The following is a 27,976-nucleotide window of genomic DNA, read 5'->3' as shown; positions in this document are numbered from 1 at the left end:
TCCAGGAGTTCCCTGCCTGGCGACCGATGACGATGCCTGGGCTCGGAGGCGGATTGGACGCTCGCGGGGCGGGGCGGTGGAGTGGGCGGGGCCTGCAGGAGTTTCCCCCGGAGCTGAGCGGAGAAAGTCCCATTTGGGAGTCTTCGGGGGGCGAAGAAGAGAGAAGGATGGGGGGCTCCGGCGCTGCGCCTTTGACCTTGGGGGGGCTCCTGCTGGGGATGCTGGTGGTCTCCGCTTCGGAGGGGCTGGGCGTGGAGGCGCCTCCAGGTGAGCAAAGAGTCTGCAATGGGGGGAGAAGGAAGGGGAAACTCCGCTTAGCGGGACCCCCATCGGTGGGGCTCCTTTGAACATCACTCCTGGATGGTCTTCCACGTTAAGGGGTGATATGATAGCCATGTTCAAATATATAAAAGGATGTCACATAGAGGAGGGAGAAAGGTTGTTTTCTGCTGCTCCAGAGAAGCGGACACGGAGCAATGGATCCAAACTACAAGAAAGAAGATTCCACCTAAACATTAGGAAGAACTTCCTGACAGTAAGAGCTGTTTGATAGTGGAATTTGCTGCCAAGGAGTGTGGTGGAGTCTCCTTCTTTGGAGGTCTTTAAGCAGAGGCTTGACAACCATATGTCAGGAGTGCTCTGATGGTGTTTCCTGCTTGGCAGGGGGTTGGACTCGATGGCCCTTGTGGTCTCTTCCAACTCTATGATTCTATGATCTTAGCAGGGAGTCCGTAAGTGACTGTGGAGGCCAATTCTGGATCCCCATGTCCTTCCTCGGTGGGGACATTGGTTTCCTGGTGGGAGTTGATCCCTTGAGTCCTGAGTTCGAGTGTCTTCAAAGGCTGTTCTCCAATTGGAGCGCTCGCAGGCCAGTTTTTCGCAGTTGTCAGTGTTTATACTACATTTTGTTAGATTTGCCTTGAGAGTCTTTAAACCTCTTTTGTTGACCACCAGCATTAAGCTTTCCGCTTTTAAGTTAGAACTAGAGTAGTTAATCAGGCATCCGAACAACAGCAAAGTTGATGTTGAAGAATCCTTGCTTCCCCATGGGGGATCTTTGTTTCTTCCAGGACACTGGGGGGGGGGGCAAAGGGGCAGGAAGGAAGGGGAAACACTCCCCCCACTGAAAAAGAGCAGCTCAGGCTTCTTGAACTGGGAAGGAGAGAGCATTTATTTATTGCTATTAATTATATCCCACCTTTCAGGATTAAAATCCCACCCCAGCAGCTTACAAGTAACATTCAACTGAATTTTAATAAAACCACAATATTAACATATTAAATAGTCTTCCTGCAGGACAGCTGGTGGCAGGCAGCCCTAGGGGACGTTTTTTACAGGGTGGGGCAGGGAGCGCAGCTCAATCTGGCCCTGAGCGCTTCTTCACCTGTCTCTCAAAATCATCCTCATCATTCTTAGTGCACTTATCTCCCATCATTTCCTAGTACCTCGGGTTAAGAACTTTGCTTCAGGATGAGAACAGAAATCGTGCTCTGGTGGCGTAGTGGCAGCAGGAGGCCGCATTAGCTAAAGTGGTGCTTCAGGTTAAGAAGAGTTTCAGGTTAAGTACGGACCTCCAGAAGGAATTAAGTACTTAAGCTGAGGTACCACTGTGTTAACTCTATAAAGGACTCCACATAATGCATAAATATCCCTTTCTTCTGCTTCTAACACAGGCATGGGCGTAGCCAGGACTTTTGTTAGGAGGGGGGAACCTCAGTTTGCTATGTATTTTTATTGATGTTTATTGATTTCGTGGGGTGGGGGGACTGGCTCCTCCCTGCCTACGCCCGTCACACCGGCAGCAAAACTGGGGCAAAGGGGACCCTGAGCTCCCCCCCTCGCGGAAGGTCCCCTCTCCCAGTCTCCCGCCCCCCTGCCTTGGGGTCCTCTGGGTGCTCCTGCGTAGAGAGGCGTCGCTTCCTGCGCTCTGGCAGGGAAAGCGAAAGTGAAACCGGGTCTCCGGCAGCGGGAGGGCGGTCTGGGGGGGATTGTAGTGAAGTCCCATTCAGAGCAGAGAAGCGTCTCCCACCCTGCTCAGTGTCTCCCCCTTTTCCTGGTTTCTCCCCCACTCCCAACATTTCCTCTGGTAGGTTGTGGCTCCCCCTCCACAAAACGGCCTTTCGCTGCCTGCCGCTCTCTCCCTTTCCTTTGGGAGGGGGTGAAAGGGGGCGGGGTCTCCCCGCCATGGGATCACGTGACGAGGGAGAGGGAGAGGGAGAGGGAGAGAGACAGACCATCTCTCTCCTGCCCGGCAGGTGCAACTATCGGCTATGGTGGGAGCTGCGCCCTTAAGGCAACCGGGAACCGGAAGTCTCCAGCCCCCCCAATTTTCTTTCTCCCCCCCCCCAGAGCATTTCCTGTACCAGGGGAAGAACGAGTGCCACTTCTCCAACGGGACGCAGCGTGTCCGCTTCCTACAAAGGTACTTCTTCGGCCGGCAGGAGCTCTTCTACTTCGACAGCGACCGAGGGAAGTTCGTGGCGGTGGCTGAACTGGGGGAGCCCGACGTCGAGAGATGGAACCAGGACAAGGACTTCCTGCGGCGCAAGAAGGCCGCCGTGGATCGCTTCTGCCGGCACAACTACGAGATCGACGCGCCCTTCGCCCAGTCCCGGCGCGGTGAGTCCAGAATCGGGAAACGGGGGCGTCATGGGAAACGGGGGGTGGGGGTGGGGTGGACCCGGGACTTTCCCCCCTCGACGCCCCTGTCGCTGCTGCCCCCCTCCCCGGGCCCCCTCCCCTCCCCTCCCGCTTTTCAGAGAGATAAAGGGGCCTTTCCTGACGCCCCAGTCCAGAGGCAGAGTTTCTGTGTATCCCTGGAAGCATCATAACCCATTTCGTGTATTGCAACGTGGAGGGTATCTTTCTTACTTTAGTTATTTATTATTAATTAAATTTGCATCCCGCCCTATACCTGTAGGTATTGCAATACAAAATTGCAGTATTTACAATAATACTAATACTAACAATAATAATAAAAATAAAAATAACAACAACAAACAACAATAACAACAACAATAGTAGAAGTAATGGTTTATTATTATTATTATTATTATTATTATTATTATTATTAATACCCCATCCATCTGGCTGGGTTTCCCCAGGAACTCTGGACGGCTCCCAACAGAATTAAAAGCACAATTCGGGTGTTTAAATTGGGGGGGGGGGTTAGAAATTGACCCCACAATCTCAAAACTACATACATTCAGGATTAAATAATAATTATTATAAACATGGTCCATTTCCCTCCCACCCACTCATTACTATTTTCAGCTAACAGGCTCCCCTCCAGCTCCCGCCCCCCCCTTCTCCAGGGATCATCCCTAAATCAAAAGGATTCTGTGCAGTGAATTCTGAAGATCATCCTGTTTGCTAGGAAAAAAAGAAGGACAAACTCCTGAGATTCCCAGGAAAGTGTCCTACGAAGGGGAGGGGCATCCCAAGGATCCACAGGGAGGAGCAGTTCCCTGTTTGTGGAATTCCCAGCCTGACACCTGGGGAAACTAGGCTGGCTTTGGGTAGATTGGGGGCGTCAGAGATCTCACTGGTGGGAGTGGGAAGTTGGGGGCTGAGAGCGTAGGACCGACTGACTGTCCCAGGGGGGGCTCAAACTAGGCTTTCTGTCACCCGGGCAAAGACCCAGTTTTGTCACACAGACACCATGTGTATTTGCATACATGCACAAAACTTGACACATTTGTTCATAAAGGACATAAAAAGGGCTGGAGAAGAGAGAGTCTCTCCAAATAGTAAAATTGTCTCTGTGTGTATCTGGCTTTCATTCACCCTTAAGTAGAGTAAAGGAAGCCCCCCCCCCCCCGCAAGCTGGGATCCTCAAAAGCTTTGGTGAACTTTTCCCAAAAAAGCGCAACAACTTTCGCCAATCCAATGGGTAGATCACTGCCAGTTTATTTATAGTGGGAGTAGATCGGAGTCTCTAGGAAGTTGGACGTTCCTGCTCTAGGTCCCTCCCTGCCTAAATCTCTGACCTTCCTCCCACGTCTCCCTTGCCTCCCCCCCCCCCACAGTCCAGCCCCAGGTGAAGATCACCCCCACAGACAACGTTGAATCTTCACCCCACAACACTCTGCTGATTTGCACCGTCAATCGCTTCTTCCCTGCGGGGATCCAGATCAAGTGGTTCAGGAACGGGAAGGAGGAGCCCAAAGTGTGGACCACGGACCTCATCCGGAATGGGGACTGGACCTTCCATACTGAGGTGATGCTGGAGACAAGGCCAGAACGTGGAGACGTCTACACCTGCCAGGTGGAGCACGCCAGCTTCGAAGGCCCTGTCACGGTGAAATGGGGTAGGACGCCTTCCCACCCCTGACCCATCTTCTGCCCAAGGGAGTGGGGGGCGTTCCTGGGGGGCTTGATGGGCTGCTCCCCCCTCAGGGGGCTGATCCCAGGCCTGCCTTTCCTCACTCACGGCTTTTTCTTCCTTCAGAGCCACAGTCGGACTCTGCCAGGAGCAAGATGTGGACGGGGATTGTGGGGATTGTGCTGGGGCTGGTCTTTGGGGCCACTGGACTCGCCCTTTACCTGAAGAACAAGAAAGGTGAGGGTGGGGTGCCAGGGGGAGAGGGAGGGTTGGGTGTGGGGCTGGACTGGGCTCCAGGCTCCCCTCCTGTTCTTAGGCAGAGGTTCTGGAGAGGGTTCTGTTCCTTCTCCCCTCCTAGGAGGTCCCTCTTGGTGTCTCAAATGGAGCCTCAGCTATTATGGAGATGGTCTGGGGTTTTAATCCGTAGATTAAGACCTAAACTTCCTGTTCAACATATGAGGGAGAAATTCAAAAGCATCTCTGGCTCTGAAGCCTTTTAGCAGAGTAAGGACACAGATGTTTTGCAGCTTCCTGGTCCCAGCACTAGTAATTAGGAATTAAATTTGGGATTGGATGACCTCCCCCTCTTCATCCTACATTGCAGAGAATAAACCATACATCTACAGATAAATGGAAAGAAATGTTTACTTACATTTTATTGCAGGCAGCATACACAGCATAAAATAGTATGCCAACTAATACTGCTAAGTTGCATTAAAATAAAAATTGCTAGTCTTAGCTAAGATGGTAGAAAGAGAGTTGAGCTTTGGAGAGGAAGGAAGTATTAAAGAGTATGTTCCTCTTGCTCTCTTCCTGCCCTGTGGAAACAAGAGGATATGACCTGACAGAATGCGGTCTAGGATTTTTACAGGAGATTCTGTGTGCCTTAACCCTTGCTTATCTAGCAAATAGGAAATTTTATTTTATGAATAGAGTATCATTTTATCACATAAACGGCTCCAGGGCTAGAATTACCTGCAGGATCTCTTAAGAGTCCGACTTCCTGGTCCCAGCAGTACCGTAGTTTTCGCTCCAAAACATGCACTTTTTTGCTCCTAGAAAGTAAGGGAAAATGCCTGTGCGTGTTAAGGAGCGAATGCACGGATCGGAGCCATGGCTGCCGTCAGTCAAGCAAAGCGGGAGCCGCTTACACACTCTACGAGGCTGTGTCGCTTTGCTTGCTTTAAAGCGACCTGGAGCCGGGGAGGAGGGAGGGAAGGAGAGCCATGGCAGCAAAGCGGGACATCTGGTGCTGACTGAATCTTTCTATTCTTTTTTTCTCTCCCAGGGCAAGCTGTTCCTCAGCCTCCAGGTAACTTTCCTCTCTGCTCTTCCATCTGCCTCCTCCTCCCCCCCAACCCCCTCCTCCTGGCTGCTTGCTGTGCCCCCGCCATGGCTTCCTTTTAGAACAGAGGGGAGGGGCTTCCTATGGACAAATCCATCCCCTGATGCACACACTCCAATATCATGTCCTGGAAGGGGGTCTCCAGGGGAATGTCCCACCTGGGAGACTGTCAAGCAGAGACCACGAAGAGAGCAGGGCTGGCATTTGGCCACATTTAGTCCAGGGTCCGTGGTTCCCCATTTCTGATCTAGAGAGATCTCCTTGATCTCTTCTGAAGCTCCTCTTCTCCACTGCCAAAGCCAGCCAAATCTCCCTCCCTCTGCCTCCCCTCCTCAGAGCCCCCCCTGCCAGGCCCATAACTGGTGGCGATGGGAATCATAGTTCACAATCTCTGATGGCCGCCCTATGGAGTGTCCCCCAAATCTTGCCAGGCATTCTTCGACCCCTTTTTCCCCGTTCCTCACCCCACAGTGATGGGCTTGTCTCTCTCTTCTCTGCCTGCAGGACTCATCAGTTAGACTTCGCTGCTCCATCAGGATCCTGGGATGTGGAGAAGCTCTGTTCTTCCTGCCTGTTGCCCTCTGTCCTTGCTCAGAGGGTGGAAACCTCCTTGGAAGGTGGATGGAAGGAGTCACGGATCAAGAACGACAGTGTCCACCCCTCCTCCACCTCTGTGTCCACCCCTCCCCCACCTCTGTTGCTTGCTTGTCATTTGGGGAAAGTTTCTTCTTGTGTTTCCCTTTCTGCTTGTTGATTGCAAGTTATGGCAACCTGATTCCTTCTTTGCACCTCTCTGCTAGAGAATCTGTGCCTTGAATCTCCCTGGAGGAGCCTGGGCTGTCCCTGAAAACAACCATGAATCTTGTCAGACTCAAGGACTGGTCCTTCAAGCCCTGATGGGGAGCCTCACAACTGAATTGGGGAGGTTTCCCATGTGGCCTCCCAAACCTCTCCATGTGGCCCCTGGGACTCTCCCCAGCCTTATGTTGCCCCTTCCTTCAGAGTCTTTGCCTGGCTGGGATTTGTCCTTCTACTCCAATCATGTTTCTTGCTTGCCTTGATGGAGGATGGAGAGGATAGGGTGAGCTTGTGCAGAGATTGGTCTCCTGTGAAAACTTCACACTGGCCTTTGACGCTCTGCTCCTGCCCACCAATGGTGTGGCCCTTGGGCTGGAGAAGGTTCCCCACACCCAATTCCTTTGTTGCTCTTCTTGCTGTGGACTAAGATGGCTCCTCCTCCCAGCTGCCCCTCGGGTGACCTGGGAACACAGGGTCACTGGAAACTGCCTTAGGCCAAGTCTGTAGCCTTATTGGAGTTCACCGATTGGGTCTGCGTTGCTCCGGGACAGGAGGAAGGAAGTCAAAACGACACCGAGGTTGGTTCAAAGAAAGAGTTTATTCTGCTCTCCGGATAGCAGAAGGCACTTGCGTGGTGAGTCCACAGCAAGTACAAAGAAATGACAGGTTTCATGCAGTTTATATATCCTCCAGGCACCCTCTCACTCCTCCCCTAGGAGCCCAACCACGTCGGCGTACGTACACAGGTTGACATCACATATGTTCCTGCTCTGGTACTCTTAACCATAAAGGGATCTTCCTTCCTGCACTCCTGACCATAAAAGGATATTCCTGTTCCTACTCCTATCTTGGAGCAAGAGGTCACTACGTCCGAGAACATGCTCTGGCGTTAGTCCCAGACTTGGGTCTCTGCATCATTTGTGTTCAGAACATAAGATATGTCTGTGTCTGTTCTACTGGTAGAGTCAAGGCCAGTCTTGCCGTCAAACTGATAAGGGAGATAGCTGTGTAGAAGCAAGATTAGTCTATTAACATCATTACAAGTCCTCTAAGCCACCCAAGGTTTGGAAGCCACTCAGTCAAAGAAGACATGTCCCATCCCTTCCTGGTTGGGACAGGAACATGGGCTACTTTCTCTCTTTCTGTTGCCAGGTGTCGAATAGCTACACCATGGTCAGAGATGTTAAAGCAACAGGCTCCTCCTGTCAAATTTTTAATGCAGCCCAAAATCCGGCGGAACCCAAAATCGGGGCCGTAACTCGTAACTGAGGACTCATTCCAAGGCACAGGGAGGAGGGGTACTCCTCCCAAAGCATCTGTAGGTCACAGATTGCGAGAGGTTCCAGGTGCAGACCGTTCAATTGGTTCGGTTTTGCAGAATAGGCTTCCATTTCTGCGTGTTGCGGGCACCCCATTCTCTCATTAGCCGCTGGGTTACCTTAAGTGGTGTGGGCGCGGTGATGGCTAGAAATAAGAAGATCACCATCCCGGCCAAAACCATGTCCCCCCTCAGCCCTACCTGCATCATTTGGGCACAGGGATATATATCTATTTCCTAATACCTTCCTTCTTCTAATACCTGGGGTACCTCCCACAAAGCAATATACAAAGCTACATATTCATTCAAGGGGAAAGAAAAGAAAATGTCCTCTTTTAGTCCACACTGGAATTTTCTCTTGCTGTGCGTAGAGATGCCAGTTTCCCGGGGTGGCACCAGCAGGGTGGTCGTTTGGTGGGCGCTGAGCCGATGCGGTGAGGAGAAGCATGAGGCGATGTCTGTAGGGCACCGAGAGATGGTGAGTCGAAGGGGTTGGTGTAGATCAATCGTAGATGTCCAATCTCATACTGCCTGGGGTTTGCTTCATCCTTCAAATCAGGCCTGCTGTAATATCAGGTGTTGGAGGCCCATCCTCTCCCATAGGTAACCAGGTTAAGAGTCTCAGTAATTTGCAGCTGCAACCGTGAGTGCATGGGCAATATAAGTCAGCTGCTAGGCGCTTCATCATCTCTGCTTGGGATAGAAAAATAAGTTCCTTTCATGTCCACCAATGCTGGCACAGCATGAGGAGTGACGCACGTAGTTTCTTGTCCAAAGGTGAACCTGTCAGTTCTCTTTTAGTCAGTGGCAGCCGCCACTACTGCTCACATGCAGGGAGGCAAACCTTGTTCCGTAGTGGTTAATTTTTCAGACAAATAGGCTATAGGTTGGTCATCAACAGGGTCTAACAATTACCTTGATAAAATTACCTTGATAAAAACATATTTTGCCATGTGCAAATGGCTTTAGATACCTACTAGGTCCACAAATCACCATATATCATATATTCAACACACACACAAAACGACAATTTAAACCCAACAACGGACTGCTGGACCTCCAAAGGGCCACATTACCCCATTAATGCCTTCTGTTTCTTCAGCCAATTCCCATCCCTGTACTCTGCTGCCCTCAGGACCAAAAGCGCTACACCCACTTTATCGCTATATGATCTTATATCCTGAAGCTCCCTTTTGTACTGTCCTTTTGTCCACTTCACCTCCTTTTCTTAAGTCCTTTCTAAATTATTCAATCCCATCATCATCATCATTATTATTTTCCCTTCTCATCCTCTCTCTCTTGTTTGTGTGTGTGACACTGACACAAAGATGAAGTACATTAACAAGGTAACACAGGTGATGATCTGGCATCTGAAATCATTCACACAAACAGAAAGCTTAAAAACACAAAAAAAGCATACCAGATGCTGGCTCTCTTCTCCAGGGTTAAATGTGATTGTAGCATATACACACAAATGGCAAGCAGAAATTAAATCACAAAAGAATGAGATCCTCTTGGAAGGTAGCATATTACCGTGATTACCCTTCCTTTGCCTTTTAAGATATGCTTCTGTTTTAAATTCATTTCTGCAGAATATTCACTGCGAATGGGTGTTCTGTTGGGCTGCATTTGAAAGTTGATTGAACTTTTGAATAAACTGTGGGACAGTCCTTCCCAGTTTTCCCTATTATTATCTATTATTTATCTGCAAATAATTTAATCCTTGATATCCATATTCATGTACTTAATTGACTTGGGACAGTGGTTCAGTTAAATTAGGGTACAGCAATAGGTTAAGTTCTGCCTGCTGCATGGCTCAATTTTCTTATAAAAAACATTTGATAACAGTTTGACAGGGTGCAACTCAACTTTTAACACCATTCCCCCCCCCCCCCTTCATTTCTATTCAATTCAATCCTATATATATATCAGATGGGAGGGTCGGGGGAGGTGAGAGAGCAGGTACCAAGACACTGTTTAGGGGAAAGGTTCCTGCTTGTTCCTTTTCATAATGTGAAACTAAATATCTGACCTAGAGCACTAGGAACATTTTAGAGAACACCACGTAGAAGGCTATGACAGCATACAAGCAGCCCTGATAAGAAGTGCCTGATAACTTCCATATTTGAAACCACAAAGAAAGGCACAAACCACAAATGAACGAATACAGGCAGTGGGGCCTCTTGCTTGGTGTTATTTGCTTTATGAATTAAGGTCCCAGTTTCTCAATACACACACTTGCTATTCACCCCAACACTCTTCCTACATGGATTCACACACACAGAATTCTTATCAAGTAGTTACAAGAATATTAAACTGGAGTGTGCCTGAATTTGCGTCAGTGTAACCATGTTTGGTAATAATAAAATTCTGCACATTTATGTAATTCAGACATACAAATTATAATGCACTTTTGCATTCAATTGAGCCAGTGTTCACATCATTCTGTTTTACTTAGCATTTTGGTTTGAAAACCCAAGTTCCACCTTCTCTGCACTTGCTGCAAGATTGTATATTATTAAACAATAAAAGGCACAATTTTTCCAAGAGAAAATATGTCTTGGAGTTGCATATAATCCCCACCAGGCGTCAGAAACTGGCAGATATTACTCGGAAATTTCAAAATTAATGCCCAGATAATTCATATCTTTTTCCTCTGGGTGGTCGCAAATATAAACTTGAAAGTCTTTTGATACATTCATATAAAAGTTCATTTACACCTTACATACTTCAGATAGAAATGGTTCTGGAAAAGTGCAGTTACAATCAGAACACAAAATTCTTCCTCCATCCAATTATTCACCATGGTTCAGTAGCATACCAGTGATTAGTTCATTGTACATACTTTCTCCATTTACTTTAATACATCAATTTGCATGCAAACATTAAAAATCACTTTTCCTTCAAAGGAACCATACATAAGGTAACTTTGTTCAATATTGCCTTTCACCCAAGGGAAACCTAGGAGGAATCACCTACTGGGTAACTGTATCAATAAGCATTGAGGTATTTGTCTATCAACATCTTAATTCTGCTGTCACTAATGCATTTGAAAACTTTGGAGGTTCAATCAACACGAAGAGCTTCAGTATCTCCTTTTCTCATATAAGATGTTTGTTTTGGAACACTTTCCACAGTCAAATGTGAACAGGGAAATAAAAGTTATTTAGCCTAAGACCTCTTCTGGCATGTACACTTAGAAATCAAAAAGGCCCATCTCAATTTTCAATTAATAGATATCCAAGGGGTATCTTTCATGGGAGGGACATACTAAAAAGAGCACAAACAATATTCCAGGTCCCTACTCTTGCTGTTAATTTATGGATGGTTAGCTGTCCAGCCAGCCAGAAAGAGGGCTGTTCCATAATATATTATATTCTTAGTTCTTAATTCAGGATTCTTAAAAGTTGGTTTTTACTCATGAAAACCTCAACCAATAATCTGAGTGCATTTTAACAGCACATGCAAGACTTTGACTAAGTGTGTCGCTGGTCACACACCACCTTTATGCAATTCAGCTTTTACTATATTTAGTAAACTCTCAATAATAGCATCTTAATATATTACTTTCATTAATACTCATCAGCATAAACACTCAACCGTCTTTACAGTCTATTACCCAACTTTCCTCCTGTTCCAACATTCTCACTTCTCTACCCTCTACCTCTCACCTTCTTTTCTACTTCCCTCTACCTTCTCCAGCCCAGACCACTACTTCACCTTCTGCATACACCTCTTTTCAAAAGAAGAGCCTTGTCCGACAGACCACTACTTCACCTTCTGCATACAATTGTTCATCCCTTTTACAAATAAAAATATTATACGCATTTCAAAAATATATCAGAAGAAAGGTAGTGCAAAAATCAATTTTGGTTGATTTTAAATATTGCTATGCAATATTTGGTAATTTGTAATTTTCCTTAGTGTTCTCTGGCCCCATTTTAACCTGGTTTCCAGACTCCACCAAGGGCTGCATAGCGTCTTTGTTTCTGTGTTAAACACAGACACTGCAAGGGGGATGATTTACTGCTTTGTCCCCGTAACCCTCTTACTTCTCTTCTCATCTGTCTGAACATGGGATGGGGGGGGGTTAAAACCCCATCCCTTTTGCCAACACTACCCTTTTCCATACATTTGTACACTTTTACTTTTGATCAATATTTAACAAGTGGTTTCTAAATCACCCAGGGTACCTTATGCAACAGAGTCAATAAGAAACAAACTTATTAACAAAAACATTAAGATACCAGGTAGCTCAAAGCACAGTGAATTGATGACATTCAAATTCTGAAACCAGTACATGATTACATTATTGTATTAGTAATTGAAACCTTCCCAACTTTAACATGAAAATATAAAATTTGACCTCATGAGCAACTCATGTCACTTTTAATATTAAAGACCAAATAATCCCCCCTTTTTAAAAAATACTTGTACTTTGCAAGAATCTAGGTGTTTTAAGGTCTGTTTCCCAACCTCCTAAGACGCAGCACAGTGGATGTGGCAGAATCGGGAACCCCTTCATGCAGGGTTCTATTCCTGGTGCCTCTGCGCATCGGCAGAGCCCCCCTTTTTTTCCCCCTTGACTCCACGTGTTGGCAATACAATACAAGCCAACTGGACGCACCTATGCTGGTCACTGCCAGAATACAGAAAGGAGCTTAAAGGGTTTTCAACAGTAGCTTGACATTTTCAATTGTCCCCAAAATAAAACACTGTGTGGGTTGGTTTCCTTTTTTTTTTCTTCCTTAAACCCTGGGACACTTCACCACCTAACGTTGTTTCTCACTCAGTCACCTTTCTCCGCGTCCTGTTAGTGGCCTAGACGGACTCGCATTGCTAGGAACCGCATCTTACGAGGACCACACTTCGCTAGCGGCTCTGAGCCTCGACGTCTCATCCACTCAAAACATTCACTGGAGTGTCCCCATACAAAAATAAATACACATACATACAAACCCCCATACACATACAAACCCCATGCACCTCCCCAATCCCCTTTACCCACAAACTTCCCAAGACCGGTGGCACTTTACTGCTCTCCTACCGGCAAACCAGCGGCACACTACTGCTCTCTACTGGCTAAACCCAGCGGCACTTTACTGCTCCTACTGGGCGGGGCTGATCAAACCCCTGACTCCCACAAAACAAGCTGTGGAGCCTACCTTTCCCTTCCCTTGGGCACCCTTTTCCCCGTGCAGCTGCTGTCTTTCTTCCGTCTCTGCTGCGTCTCCACTCAGGTACGGTGTGGGGGGCTCCCCCTAGAAAATGTAGGGTGCGCGCTTGGAGCCACCAACGCCGACCGAGCTGTTCGCTGAGCAGTGACGCCCCGGTCCTTCGTCCTTGTCCTCAGAGAACGCGGATTCCCGGCCAATGCACCAAGAAATGTAGCCTTATTGGAGTTCACTGATTGGGTCTGCGTTGCTCCGGGACAGGAGGAAGGAAGTCAAAACGACACCGAGGTTGGTTCAAAGAAAGAGTTTATTCTGCTCTTCGGATAGCAGAAGGCACTTGCGTGGTGAGTCCACAGCAAGTACAAAGAAATGACAGGTTTCATGCAGTTTATATATCCTCCAGGCACCCTCTCACTCCTCCCCTAGGAGCCCAACCACGTCGGCGTACGTACACAGGTTGACATCACATATGTTCCTGCTCTGGTACTCTTAACCATAAAGGGATCTTCCTTCCTGCACTCCTGACCATAAAAGGATATTCCTGTTCCTACTCCTATCTTGGAGCAAGAGGTCACTACGTCCGAGAACATGCTCTGGCGTTAGTCCCAGACTTGGGTCTCTGCATCATTTGTGTTCAGAACATAAGATATGTCTGTGTCTGTTCTACTGGTAGAGTCAAGGCCAGTCTTGCCGTCAAACTGATAAGGGAGATAGCTGTGTTCTTGTTTTGCATTTGCTCAACGGCTGAAGTTTATGCATTTTAGCTAAGGAGAAATGGGGATTTTGGTGCAGTTTAAAAACTGCCTGCACAGTCAGTTTTTGGGTTTTGGAAACCCATTCCTTCAAGTCCATCTGGCTCAACAGCATTTCCACTAGGGCTGGTCCCATATGCCCACACTGACTGGCAGTGGCTCAATTGATGTTTCAGAGGGTGAGTCTTTCCAGCCCTTCTTGAACGTGCCGGGGACTGAACCTTCTGCACTCCAAGCAGCTGCTCTTCCATGTACGATACTTAAAGTGCAGTCAGACCAGCAATGCATGCTTTCCTGGAAAGGCACGTGATAGGATCTGGAGCTCACAGAATTTCCCTGTAAGTTTTCCTTCTTGTAAACTTTGACTCACTTTCAGCAAGCCCCTTCTCGGAAGGACCTGCCTTCTGGAGAAAATAGGAGTCAAAGACCTGTTTCCCCTTGTTGCAAATTAGTCCCAACAACTTCTTCGTGATCCAAGCGGGCATTCCCAACTATTGATACACCCCACCCCAATCTTTGAGTGGTGTGAGGTTCCAGGGGTCCAGGAAATGAGGTGCAGCGAAAACTCTGGTGTCTTTAGGTTATATGGTTTATTGACACATATATATACTTCCTGAGCCTATGATGGGCTCACAGCATCAAAATCCCAAGAGGTTCCTGGCCAAAGCAGCTTTGGATTCAGACAGACACCAGCCATGTTCCGAAACACTCCTTCCAGCTGGCTGCTGACAGACTGAACCCTCCCCCCCCAAATCAGGCCACAGCAACTGAAATCCCCAAAACTCTTGTCCCTGCTCGCTAATTTGGACCTCAGGGTGGGGCTCCTCCCACTTTCTTCATGGCTCATTCTTAGCAGCCATTATCAGTATTCCAGCTTTTGAATCCCTGCTAGATCTGGAGATCCAGAGACCTTGATTCAACCCATTACTGGGTCCAGGAATATAACAATAAATTAAATGTGCACACCCCTATTATTCCTAGTCAATCTCTCTTTCCCCCCTCCCTCGCAACATGAGTCCATTTCCAGGGACAGCCCATCTCCTCCTTTTGCCCTGATGCTTTTGTCTCCGCTGAGCTGGTGATTTCTTAATTGCTCTGTAAAGAGTTAGCTATTTTCTGGTAATAACGATGTCAAGCCTTGGGATGATTTGCTCTGAGCTGCACCAATAAAGATTGTCCTCAACCTCCCTCTGTTGTCTTTGAACTGTTTCCTTCAATTAAAGGTCAATATTCACAGAGTGGGTCACTTGTCCATCCTGGAGGGGGCAAATCTGCCCATTTCCACACAACTTCACCTGGGAAAAGGTGGTTTTTGTTGGTTTCTGTGTGTTGCCACTGTGCTGTGCTCTTGGAGTCACAGGACTCTGTTTACATTCCAGAGATTCCAGGCTGTTGGAAGTCTCACGGAAGACAGGAGACGGATGTGATGTTACTGGTTTCCTGTTCCTTTGTTTTTCAGTTGCTCTCTGTCTCTCACAGAGAGAGGATGTATTTATTTTCTGTCTGCGTACCCTAGAAAATAAAACCTAGCAATGTAGCTCAAACTTCTCATCACTTCTGCTGCTTTGAAACTGCGTAATGGGAATGTGCCTGGAGCCTTATCAGAGGCTCAGGTCGTTAATCATGTTGGAGGTGATTCCAGAGGAGCTCGGTCGAACGCAGGTTCTGATCGTTTTTACACCTTTGGTTATTCACTTATTTAAACCCTTCTGTAGGCCCAGACCATCTCCCGACTCAAACTAGTTAAGAAAATCCCCAAACTCGGTTCCATGGGTGAATCTGGGTCAGCTCCCTGCCGTAGTTTATCTTAAAGTTTCAAGTGCCTATACGATTATCACATTTATAAATTTTAAAATTATTGTTGTACATTGTTTGTTTTCCTTCTGTGACTGTACCCCCAAGTGTGCTTTATGAGCTGGTCTCCAACCGTAATAAATTACCTATATCTATCTATCTATATCATCTATCTATCTATCTATCTATCTATCTATCTATCTATCTATCATCTATCTATCATCTATCTATCTATCTATCTATCTATCTATCTATCTATCTATATCTATCATCTATCTATATCTATAAATGATTTAGGATGATAAATTGTGTAGGCAATATCAGGTGCAGAATACAGACCCTTATGATGACTCTGGCCCAGGAAGGGTTAGTTTTCTCTCTCTCCTGAGTTGCATGAGAGTCTATCTGCTCAGCTGCATAGGGGCTGCACAGGGCCCCATGGCTGATGTGGGTGGCCAAAGCTCCCCGGTGAAAACTGTCTTCACCAGAGGCAGAATTAGGGGACCACAACTGGTTTGGTCGCACTGGTCTAGCATTGTCAGTGAGCAAGAAGGAATCCTTGCGCCCTGATCCTTGGGAACAGCATGGCAAAATCTCCCTGTTCCCATCTGTGGAAGGGCTGGAGAACACCTGAGATTCGACAGAAGGTGCACAGCAGCAGAAAGGTTAATCCCCCAAAGTCAGAAGTTTGACAAGTTGAGAAGCAGAACCAGAGAAGCAGAATTGAGGGAAAGCTCTCTCTCTCTCTCTCTCTCTCTCTCTCTCTCTCTCTCTCTCTCTCTCTCTGTGTGTGTGTGTGTGTGACCTAATCTTCCCAGCCTGCTTTGCACCCGCTGCCGTCATTTGCCGAGAGAAAGGCTTATTCTCCTCTCTCACAGCAGTCTGGGCTGTTCAGCGAGGATAGTGGCAAGTGTTGGGTTTTTGCAACAGTGACACCTTCCCTACCTAGCAACTGATGACCAGGCAGCCTCGGAGCCTGTGATTGGCAGGGATCAAAGCTCAGCTGCAGGGAAAGTCCCCAGCCAGACAACTCAAAGCTCACCCAGGGCAGGTCTGGAAATCCCCAGCACGGGCTTCAGCATGAGGGGGGGGGGGGAGAGGGGGGAGGCAGAAAGCAAGCAAAGCGTAGCGAGCAGCAACAGCAACAACAGCAGCATCAATAGACTCCCTTTGCCACTTGCCCAACCGAGAGTTTTGGCTTCAGTAGGAAAAAACAAACTTCGCATGCACACACGCATTTTGGAATGTGCTGAGCTGTATAACCAGAGCGGATTAATTTACCAGGACGCCATTATCCTTATTCTCCCTTCTTTTTTCAGTAATTGAATCAGGTCCACCTGCAAGCATTGGCGTCATTTCCAGGGGGTCCTGGGGTCCCACAAAATTCTTGCTGTGGGTGCCCAACTCCACCCCCCTCTGCTGCTGCCCACACACTCGCGGCAGCTGGCAGAGATCTCTAACAACCAGAGCAGACCACAGCAACTGTGTAAATTAAATTAGGCCTTCTATTGCTTTCATATAATTAATTATAGTTTCACACAGTTTTGCAGTTGGGTCAGCTGCCTTATTTATTTATGTGGTACATAAAAAAGAAAAAAAATCTGCAGTTTAGCTTCCTGAATCCTAGGCTGGTCGGTCCAACCACATAGGTGAAAAGAACAAACAACTAATTGTGGTGCCCAGTGCCTCGGGGTGCCTGTCTCAACTAAGTGCTGTTGTTCAGTCGTGTCTGACTCTTCGTGACCCCCTGGACCAGAGCACGCCAGGCACTCCTGTCTTCCACTGCCTCCCGCAGTTTGGTCAAACTCATGCTGGTAGCTTCGAGAACACTGTCCCACCATCTCGTCCTCTGTCGTGCCCTTCTCCTTGTGCCCTCCATCTTTCCCAACATCAGGGTCTTTTCCAGGGAGTCTGCTCTTCTCATGAGGTGACCAAAGTATTGGAGCCTCAGCTTCAGGATCTGTCCTTCCAGTGAGCACTCAGGGCTGATTTCCTTCAGAATGGAGTGGTTGGATCTTCTTGCAGTCCATGGGACTCTCAAGAGTCTCCTCCAGCACCAGAATTGAAAAGCATCAATTCTTCGGTGATCAGCCTTTATTGACACATATTTTTGTGTATTTGCTCCTTTCCACATACATTCCTATTCCACAGTGTGTGTCATGACTCGTTTTCCCACCCCGGGGTCTTTAAAGGGTGACGTATAAATGGAATGAATGAATGAATAAAATTTCTATTCTTTTTCACATTTATATTATATTTCTACCCTTCCTTACCCCATGGCTGTCTGAGACAATAAATGCCTCTGAAGAATACCACTTCCTGGGAGTTTCAAGTGGGGAGAGTTGATGCTCCCGTTCCGCTCAGCTGCTCCTGCTAACGGGTGTCTTCCAAATTGGGGTACCTGAACAGCCATTGTGAAAATAGACTATGCTGGACTTGAGGGGGGTGGGGAGTCCCCCTTTGGCCTGATCCAACTTTACGGCTCTCCGTATACGTGCTTATGTGCCTCCTTCGGACCACATCCAGGACCTCAGAGGGAAATGGGGATTCTGAGTGTGTTTGTTAGCAACTGGGGCATCAGGATGCGGTGGGAACGCCAGATTATGGCACTGGAATCATCATCATCATCATCATCAATTATTATTTGTACCCTGTCCGCCCATCTGGGTGGTTGGGCAGCTTCCAACAAAGATTAAAAATACATTTAAAATGTCACACATTAAAAACTTCCCTGAACAGGGCTGCCTTCAGATGTCTTCTAAATGCCAGTTGTTTATCTCTTAAACACAGAATGGCAATATCTTGCTCAGCCTTTGATCATGTGGATCGTGCTATAGCAGGCTTCCTCAGCCTTGGCCCTCCAGATGTTTTGGGACTACAACTCCCATGATCCCTAGCTAGCAGGACCAGTGGTCAGGGATGATGGGAATTGTAGTCTCAAAACATCTGGAGGGCCGAGGTGGAGGAAGCCTGTGCTATAGCTATCCTTATACAGCGGGCAATGCACAGCGAGGGTGTGGGGAGGGGAATGCGGGGGAGTTTTTTTTTGTTTTTTTAATCCCCGTGGCCAGACTTCCTCTGAACCTTCGGGTGGAAGTGAAAGTTCCCTAAACAAACAACCTCCATTTTAACTCTTCGCAGAATTACTTTTGCTTCCCCTCTCAGCCACCTACCACCCTGTTCCAGGAAGAGCCCTCCTTTTTCTCTCTCTCTGCAAAACAACGGCAAAACTTTGGCACAGGTTTGGAGGGGAACCCACATTTTGGGGCTCATAGTCAGTAATGCTCCCCCTCTTGACTCCCCTGAAGCATTATTGCCAAATCCACTCTCAGGGTGACCAGAGGGCTCTGCCTGAGCACGGCAAGATCTGAGGACTCAGGCGAAGGCTGGCTGCTCATCGTTTCTGAAGGGGAAGGAAAGCCTGATGTCTGGGCTGCATATTGGTTTCTGTCCTTAAGCCGAAAGGCGTAAGCATACTCTGCATGTACTCAGAGGCACTGTCCTGTCCAGCCAACCCAAAGGTGGGAAAGCAGGTGCTGTACCTACGGGACCGCCTCTCCTGGTATGCCCCACAGAGGACTTTAAGGTCCACAAATGACAATGTTTTGGAGGTCCCAAGTCACAAGGTGGTTAGGTTGGTCTCAACTAGGGCCAGGGCCTTTTCAGTACTGGCCCTGACTTGGTGGAACTTGACATATTTCCGCAGGGCCTGCAAGACAGAGCTGTTCCACCTGGCCTTTGGTTTGGACTCAGTCTGACCCTTACGTTTCCCTCCTCTTATGGTTTTGACTTTTAAAATGAGGCTGCATTTTAAATTGCATTTTAACCTGTATTTTAAATTTTTCTTTTTCTTTTTTTCTTATTATGTTTTTACTGAAATTTTATTGGTGTTAGCCGCCCGGAGCCCGGCTCTGGCTGGGGAGGGCGAGGTATAAATAAAAATTTTTATTATTATTATTATTAGTAGTAGTAGTAGTAGTATTAACTCCCCAAGGGTTTGACTTCACCTGCGAAGGTGCCCTCCTCCGTTGTCTCCCAAGACAGACACCAACCACAAGGTTTTGATAATAACAAGAAACTGGAAATCAGGTCTGGGAAATTTTTTAAAAGGGGTCCTTTTGAATTAACATTCCTGCACTTCAGAGCGATGGGGTCCCCCCCAGCCTGGGCTGAAAACCAGGACAGGTGGCAGTTTTGTTTTTCGGCCATGCCAAGCCAGAATAAAAAGCAGGACAATGTTTTCGTTGAGGTGCCAGAAGAGACTGGGAGGGAGGCGACGGTTCCTCTTTAGCAGGAGAGATCAACTCCCTCACATACCCCAGTTTCCCACTGAGTCCCCTTGAGTGCAGCTCCTGCGTCACATTTTTAATGCCCCCCCCATGTGAAGGAGAAGAAAAATGTGTCCTGGCAACAGATTGGCATGCATTTCTCCCTGAAGTGCAAGATTTCTCACTGCAGGGAGGGCCAATGTAATTTTGGTCTACGTGCAGACCCTGCCTGAGGCTGGGAAGCAGGACTCTTATTGGGTAAACAGACGGAGGGGTGTGTGGGTGCAAGGGGGGGCTCTGGCCAGGAGACTCTCTTCAGCTACTATCTTGGCAAGGGGGGAAACTTCTCGTCCTTCCCCTCCCCCCCCGTCCCCTCCACTGGTCACAGTCCCTGACAACAGAAGCAGGACCTCTAGGCGCAGAGTTTGTGTGTCCCCCACCCCCTCCCTCCTTCAGGCCCCGCTGGCAGCCGAGGGGACGCTTCCCCATGCGTCAAGCACAGCTCAGCATTCAGGGAAATGAAAAAGGGAAGCTGGCCACGATCCAGGAGGATCATGCTCTTCCTCCCGACCTGTAAGTCTCCAGATGTTAAATGATACCTGAGAGTGGAGTTTTTGAGAAGCGTCCTTTCTGGTGCCAAGGCTTGTTCAGGGACATTACGGTGGCCAACAGACAAGGCCCAGCCTGCTGTGCAATCTTATACTTTCCAGCTGCCGAGATTTGACCAGCACTGCATCCTCTCCCTATTCTGCCACTATTTTTTTATGTGTTGGGCATGTTAGACCCTTCCAATAGCTGGATCCAGCAAGTGTTAAACTGTAAGCCAGGCTAGCTTCTGAATGAGACGATCACCTGGGTGATGGGCCATTGAGGGAACAAAGGAAAGGGGCTCTCTGTGAGATGGCAAGTGGATGGTACCCTCCCCGCTCCCTCAACTTGCAGATAGTGAGAAGGACAAAAGCCAGAGTTTAGAGTTGAGTTGCAGTGATGTGAGCCAGAGGGGAAAGCAGCCAGCTTGAGAGAAAGATCAAGGTTTGATTTCTGTTTGAACCCAGAGCTCCAGCTACAGAAGAAACAAAGCCCTTTTTTGTTAATGTTATTAACTCCTCCATCGCAGGCTCAGGTTGTATATGTGTGTGTGTGTGTGTGTGTGTAAATAAACCATATATCATAAAGACGCTACAGTCTCCACTGTGCATTATTCCCAAAAGGAATCACAAACTCTGGGTAAGTGCATGGAACCCCGGGAATCTTGCATCACTCAGAGACTGAGGGGTGGGGCGTGAAATATGGGAAATGCTTCATTTTCAAAAAATATACTGCAAGTTGAAAGAGTTGTCTGTCCTCCTTCAAGATTCAGAACCCCTCTTCCCCCTGCCAAATATTGGCCTTTCGCCTAAGGTCAATTATTTGGGTTTTGGTTAAGAGCTCCCAGCGGCGTTTGCGAGAGGCGTCCTTTCTGGAGCCAAGGCTTGAGCACAAACATTCAAGCAGCAAAGTTGCAAAGTAAGCAGAGTGCAGGGGAATTGTCATCTTATTGCAGGTTACCTTTCACCAAAAGAACAAACATTCTTCTAGATCTCAAATGGACGGGAACCAAACTGGTGAGAGTTAACGAATGCAGAGAGACAATGGAGAACCTGTTAATGGGGGCAGGGCGGGGGGGGGCACCAGAGCAATAATTTGGGGCAGAAGGCCAGGGTCCCAACACAGCAGAAAGAGTGGGGCGGTGGGCTGGTTGGCCTAATCTATGCAATAATAATTGAACCAATAATTTTATTATTCACATGATGCCCATCTAGCCTGGTTGCCCTATTAAGGCTGTCTTGAAGCCTTTTCTTGCCCCACTCCTGCTGCCCCACCCCACCCGTTGCCCAGAGAAAGGCTCTTTCTACCCTCCAGCTGCCTGGGATACAGTCAGAGAGGAAAACAGAGTGTTGGTTTTTGCAAATGCTAAACCTCCCCTGCCTAGCAACTGATGACCAGCCAACTTCGGAGCCTGTCATTGGCTCGGATCAAAGCTCAGCTCCAGGAAAGTCCCGAGCCCTGCTGCTACCCAATTCAGAGGAGGACACAGCGGGGGGGGGGGGGGGCAGGGCTGGGAGAAGGGAGGGGAGGGGGAAAGGGGGAGGACAGAAAGGCTAGGCCACCAGCAACAGACCTGCTTTGCCACCAGCCCAAGAACCACCATTCCTCTGCACATTTACTGATCATCATAAAAAGAGCAGATTAATTTGCCATGATGCCATTTTCCTTATTCTTATTCTTTGCGTTTTCTGTTTTGCATATACAAGCAAAATAAAAGCATAAACATACAATCCCCTTTGATTCCCCCCCCCCCGCCATTGTGGATCTTAATATAATGATTCCCACCCCCCTTTGCAGCTCTTTCATAGCTCTGAGAGCCAGTGTGGTGTAGTGGTTAAGAGCAGTAGTCTCGTAATCTGGGGAACCGGGTTCGCGTCTCCGCTCCTCCACATGCAGCTGCTGGGTGACCTTGGGCCAGTCACACTTCTCTGAAGTCTCTCAGCCTCACTCACCTCACACAGTGTTTGTTGTGGGGGAGGAAGGGAAAGGAGATTGTTAGCCGCTTTAAGACTCCTTTGGGTAGTGATAAACCGGGATATCAAATCCAAACTCTTTTTCTTCCTCTTCTTCTGTTCTTATAAATTGTCAGAGCCACCCGAGGTCCCAGCTCACAAGAGACCAAAATCCAGTCCAAGTTATATACAAAAGGTTTTATTGAAGAACATTGTTGTCGTTACATCCAAGCTCCGTGGCTCAGCATCTGTTACCCTTAGATGTTAGAAGTCCCCTCTGAGTCAGTCCCGCCCCTGCACCAGCTTAAGAGGCTTGTACTGCTCCACCTTTTCCTCTCTTTCCTTTTCCGCAGGGTCTTCCTGCCCCCCTGTGCTCCCTCCCTCCGGGACTCCCCCGAGGCTGAGTCTTCTGCCGCCTGCTCCCCCCTCCTTCGTGCTTTGGGACCAGGCTCCTCCTCAGGGCTCTCCTCATTTCCGCGCGCCTCCACATTTGAACTTGGCGCGCGTACGTTGCCTCTGACCTTCCTTTCGACCGTTACGCTACTCTCGGTACTACACTCCTCCCCTTCCGGCAGGACGTCTTGCTCCGAACTCCTTCCCCTCTCTGCTCCCTGTTCTGCTCTTTCTGACACACTGGCAACTCCACCCCCTTCACTCCGTTCCGACGGAGAGGCCGGTCCCGATCTCCAACCCCCACTGGGGATTCCCCCTTCGTTCCCCTGCTTCTGACTGCCTCCCTCTCTACTGCCCCTTGGCCTGACCAGGGGGGCTCCCTTTTGGGAATCCTCGGATTCACTTGACGGACTCACTGACAACCTCGGGTCGTCGTCGTCCTCTTCCTCGTCGCCCTGGGACCCCTCCCCCTCGCTCTCTGTCCCTGAAACCCTGACATAAATCCTTTTTCATTTCATAGTTCAATTTTTTGCTACAAGTTTTCTGTCAATCCTACCAATGTGTGTAATAGTTTGCAATAGTTTTCCCCCCAAATAGTTTATAAACTTTCCCCATTCTTTATTACAGACCGCCTCTTCCTGGTTTCTAATTCTTCCTGTAAGTTTTGCCATTTTGGCATAGTCCATCAATTTTATCTGCCACTCTTCGTTGGCTGGAGTTGTACCATCTTTTCATTTCTGGGCTAACAGAATCTGCGCAGCCATGGTCGCGTACATGAATAGTTTCTTCTGGTCCTTCGGGATCTCTGGGCCTATAATACCTAAAAGAAATGCTTCTGGTTTCTTAAAGGTAAAGGGAAACCTGACCATTAGGTCCAGTCATGGCCGACTCTGGGGTTGTGGCACTCATCTCGCTTTATTGGTCAAGGGAGCTGGCGTACAGCTTACGGGACATGTGGCCAGCATGACTAAGCCACTTCTGGCGAACCAGAGCAGTACACGGAAATGCCGTTTACCTTCCCGCTGGAGCGGTACCTATTTATCTACTTGCACTGGTGTGCTTTCGAACTGCTAGGTTGGCAGGAGCAGGGACTGAGCAACGGGAGCTCACCCCGTCGTGGGAATTCGAACCGCTGACCTTCTGATCAGCAAGTCCTAGGCTCTGTGGTTTAACCCACAGCACCACTTGCATCCCTCTGGTTTCTTAGGAAAAATTATTTTCAATATTTTTTCAATTTATTATCTATCATTTCTCAGAAGTCTTTTATCACCTTACATGACTACCACATGTGATAAAAAGTACCCTCTTCTATTTACATTCCCAGTTTTAGACTTTGATTTATACATTTTAACTAATTTACTAGGAGTGAAAAGCAATGATACATCATTTTCATATAGTTCTCCTTCAAGAGAACTAAAATGTAACAAGCTGTACATTTTAACCCTGTTGTCCGTAGTCTCTCCCATGTTGCCAATTCAATATCATAACCAAAATCCTTCACCCATAACCAATTTGACCTGTTCATCTTTCGTTTGCCAAGCTAATGAAAGTTTATACGTTTTAGAAATTAACTTATGTCACATTTTTATAACTGAATCGGGTTCAATACCAGGCCGTATCCTGAACGCATGATCAGCCTGCCCCTGCTACCTTTCAAAGAAAGAAAGAAAGAGAGAGAGAGAGAGAGAGAGAGAGAGGAAGGAAGGAAGGAAGGAAGGAAGGAAGGAAGGAAGGAAGGAAGGAAGAAAGAAAGAAAGAAAGAAAGAAAGAAAGAAAGAAAGAAAGAAAGAAAGAAAGAAAGAAAAGTCTCCGCAGCCTGAAAGCCTTGTGTGACTATTTACAGCGAAGTAAATTCACTTTGTGCATGCTCAGGGACACTACTCAGTTGCAGGCAATGCGGACAGGGAGACCAGGTTAAGGTACTGGAATTAAAAACAAATCAACAAAAATTGGATTCCGCTCAGGGGTTGTTTTTCTTGTGCTATATCTATCGTTCGGCTGTTCACCAACAGATAATGCACAAATCTAGCAGGGGGGCGAGGAAACAGCAGAGTTGTGTGTGTGTTTTAATCGATGTCAGCTAGACCTCCTTTGGCTGAAAGTGGAAGTTCTCTGAGCAAACAAACAAGCTCCTTTTTCCTCTTCACAGAATTAGCGCTGGGCTCCCTCCCAGCCGCCACCAGCCATTTCCAGGAACAGCACTGCTTTTCTGAGAACAGCAACCTTCCCCACCTTCAAATAAATTCCTGCCCAGTCCGCTAATGGATCGAGGCCAGCATCACCAGTTGCTGGCAGACTCTGCCTGAGCGCAGCAAGGCAGGAGGACTCAGGCTCAGGAATAACAGAATCATAGAGTTGGAAGTGTTGTAAACAAAATGTGCCCTTTTCCCCTTATGGGGTATCCAAGAGCCCATATAGAGTCCTTACGTGGGTTCCCTATTGGTAGGAGAGAATAACAGAGACCAGCCAGAGAATATTGAGAAGCAAAGCAGCTTGATCTTTATTGCAACAGGGTCCTTACTCACCACACGCAGGAGGGAGGAGGAACCCCGAACAATGGCACGCAAGGCCTTATAAAGACTTTTGAAATTGCCCGCCTTGGAGTCCAAGACCACCTCCAGAAACATCATACATACATCACAGAAGGGGTGTAACCCAAGACCACTACCCCAGATACATCATACCTACATCACAGAAAAGGCGGTCTACAGCAGAAATCTGAGTGTGTTGTTTATCTCGTCTGACAGGTTACCTGTTTAATGGTCACTTGGTTGGATTCCTTGAGGAGCCTGGCTAGTCTTTTGTAATGATAAATACTTAGTTCCTGAGCCAGGTCGCAGCCTCACACCCTATTCATATCTTAAATGTGCCCTTAAGGCAGGATTTGTGAAGGAAAAGACAATGGGGAGGCTTTTCCATTTTCCTCTGACCTTGCAGAGAAAACATTTGGTCAGTTTGGGAATCAAAAATGGTTTCAGGTCGGTCCTCCTGTGCTGATCCATGTACCTGCTTGGTTGGTACATTTACGAACATTTAATATATATCTAAGACCTTAAAATTCTTATCACAGAAGGGACCCAAGGGCCATCTAGTCCAATCCCCTGCAATGCTGTTCGTAATTCATAAAAGCGAAGGCATTGGGGCGGATGAAATCCCAAGGCCTGAGCTGGTCTCTGCCCCTAACCCCAAAGGCATGAGCATACTCTGCATGTGCCCAGAGGCACTCTCTCCCATCCAGCTGGAAGCACGAATCAGACTCCAAAGCTGGCATCTGATAATAGCAAGAACATAGAAGTTGAGCCTGGAAAATAAGAAGAAGGAGGTTTCTGCTGCCACCAGGCTGAAATCCAGGGCTGATGCAGCTGTTGGCTCTGATTCCACCTTGGTCATGCCAAGCCAGATTCAGAACACAGCAGCATTTCCATCAGGGTGCCAGAAGAGGGGAGATGATTCCTCTTGAGCAGAAGAGAGCAACTCACTCTCTAGTTTCGTATATTCAATATGCTCAAACTCTGTATCTTCAACTACCATCCTGTCAAGGGGAGAAACTCCGCTCCTCTGGCCCCTCCGAGCCCAGAGCTTGTGTGCCCCACCTCCGCTTCTCTCTGCCCCATTGGCAGTGGGGGGGGGGGACACTGTAGAGAGGCGCTGGGGCGAGTTTCTCTTCCCCATGCCTGAGCACCTCTCAGCATTCAGGGAAATGGAAGAGGGAAGCTGGCCACGATCCAGGAGATTGAGGTCAGCAGACAGCAAAGCCAAGCCTACTCAAAGAGAAGCTGCTTCAGCTCCCCTTCCCCAGTCGCAGCAGAAATATATATTTTTCCATGTATAAGACAATGAATTTTTATTTTAAAATTACGTTTAAAAATAGGGGCCGCCTTATATACGGGGGCGTGTTATACATAGAAAAATATGGTATTTTTTATATTTTCTGCATATCCAAATTAACTTAATTTGGTCATTTATTTCATCTTCTTTCAATATAAAACTGCAGGTTATTACAATAAAATCCTGCCAATGTTCTTAACTGTTTACAATTTGTTTGTAAATAATAAACCATTTCCATTCTTTTATTTAAAAAAGTTTTTTATCTTGATTTTTGATTCTTCTGGTAAGCCATTTCACCATTTCTGAATATTCCATAAGTTTTTGTATTCATTCTTCCTTTGCTGGGACTTCTTCTTCTTCTCTCCATTTTTGGGCAAGGGACATTCATGCCACTGTAGTCACATACATAAATGATTTTCTGTACAGTTTACGTAGTTCTACACCTATAATTCCCAAAAGGAAAGCTTCTGCCTGATTTGGTGGGCAGTGTCCCAACGTCTCCGCCACCTCCTCACCCCCAGGGATTTAGCCTGTATCTGGACTGCACCACTTCAGCTTGCAAGGAAGGGCTCCTGTTTTGGGACACACACATTGATTCCACCACATGGGAAAGCAACAATTTCCAGCCAGACCCTCCTCTCCTGGGGTCATTAGCAGTCCATCCTCTGAGTTGCCTCCTCTGCAGTCTGAGGCGGGACAGATCCAGCCCTGCCACAGATCCACCACTTAGGGGAGGTTGAGGACAGAGACCTTGGGTGTAACTTGCAATATTAATATTAATAATAATAATTTACTTGTACCCCGCCCATCTGGCTGGGCTTCCCCAGCCACTCTGGGTGGCTTCCAACAAAGATTAAAAATACATTAAAATGTCACACATTAAAAGCTTCCCTGAACAGAGCTGCCTTCAGATGTCTTCTAAATGTCAGGTAGCTGTTTGACATCTGATGGGAGGGTGTTCCACAGGGCGGGTGCCACCACCAAGAAGACCCTCTGCCTGGTTCCCTGTAGCTTTCCTTACTGCAGGTGTTAACGGAGGAATCTGAGGGCTCCCTTGGGCAAAAAATAAAGACACCAACCAGGACAATTTGGAGCAAAACAGCAGCCTGTAGGCTTGGCCTTTATTGAAAACTGTTGCGACAGGACTCCCACCCACAACAAGATGAAGCAAGATGGAAGTCCAGAACAAAAGAAGACCCCAACTTTTATTAGTTACTAATCCCCCAAACTACACCCCTAAGACTACATCACAACTACACCATTGATACATCACAAAAAGGAGGGGTTGAGGGAGGAGTTGTGGAGGTAACCTGAGTATCTTGTCACCTGGCTGGTTCCTGCTTTCCCCCTCCCCATGAGTACTTTCCAGGTGACAGAGGGGACTTTGCAGTTTCCTGCCCCCAAAGGGAAGAGCTGATTATTGTCCTTTGTTCCAGTCCGTG

At 47.7% G+C, this 27,976-nt stretch overlaps 2 protein-coding genes and 1 long non-coding RNA gene across 4 annotated transcripts in view; 2 read left to right on the top strand and 1 right to left on the bottom strand.

The window, feature by feature from the left end:
• The window catches only part of LOC310838314, a 113,285-nt gene extending 107,056 nt beyond the window's left edge, over positions 1-6,229 (bottom strand). The window contains exon 1 of the long non-coding RNA XR_014560919.1: positions 6,134-6,229. This is a non-coding gene — a long non-coding RNA (uncharacterized lncRNA). The remainder of the gene's footprint in view (positions 1-6,133) is intronic.
• Positions 1-27,976, top strand: part of LOC310837499 (uncharacterized protein) — a 152,836-nt gene that overhangs the window by 89,626 nt on the left and 35,234 nt on the right. The window lies entirely within an intron of this gene.
• LOC310837904 (H-2 class II histocompatibility antigen, E-S beta chain-like) lies at positions 12-14,899 on the top strand. Of its 2 annotated transcripts, XM_083725126.1 has the most exons (7): positions 12-267; positions 2,350-2,619; positions 4,029-4,310; positions 4,451-4,561; positions 5,613-5,636; positions 6,174-6,966; positions 13,807-14,899. In XM_083725126.1, exons 1-6 carry the CDS (start codon positions 27-29, stop codon positions 6,185-6,187), a joined length of 942 nt encoding a protein of 313 aa, XP_083581252.1. In that variant the 5' UTR covers positions 12-26; the 3' UTR covers positions 6,188-6,966; positions 13,807-14,899. The 2 variants fall into 2 exon arrangements, with proteins under 2 accessions (XP_083581252.1, XP_083581253.1); XM_083725127.1 differs by lacking the exon at positions 5,613-5,636 and having other exon boundaries at positions 26-267.

Source organism: Podarcis gaigeae (assembly GCF_964106915.1).
Source record: "Podarcis gaigeae genome assembly, chromosome: 2".
Classification (NCBI taxonomy): Eukaryota; Metazoa; Chordata; class Lepidosauria; order Squamata; family Lacertidae; genus Podarcis; species Podarcis gaigeae.
Note: the sequence above shows the minus strand (reverse complement) of the source record. Positions and strands in the feature narration are given on the sequence as shown.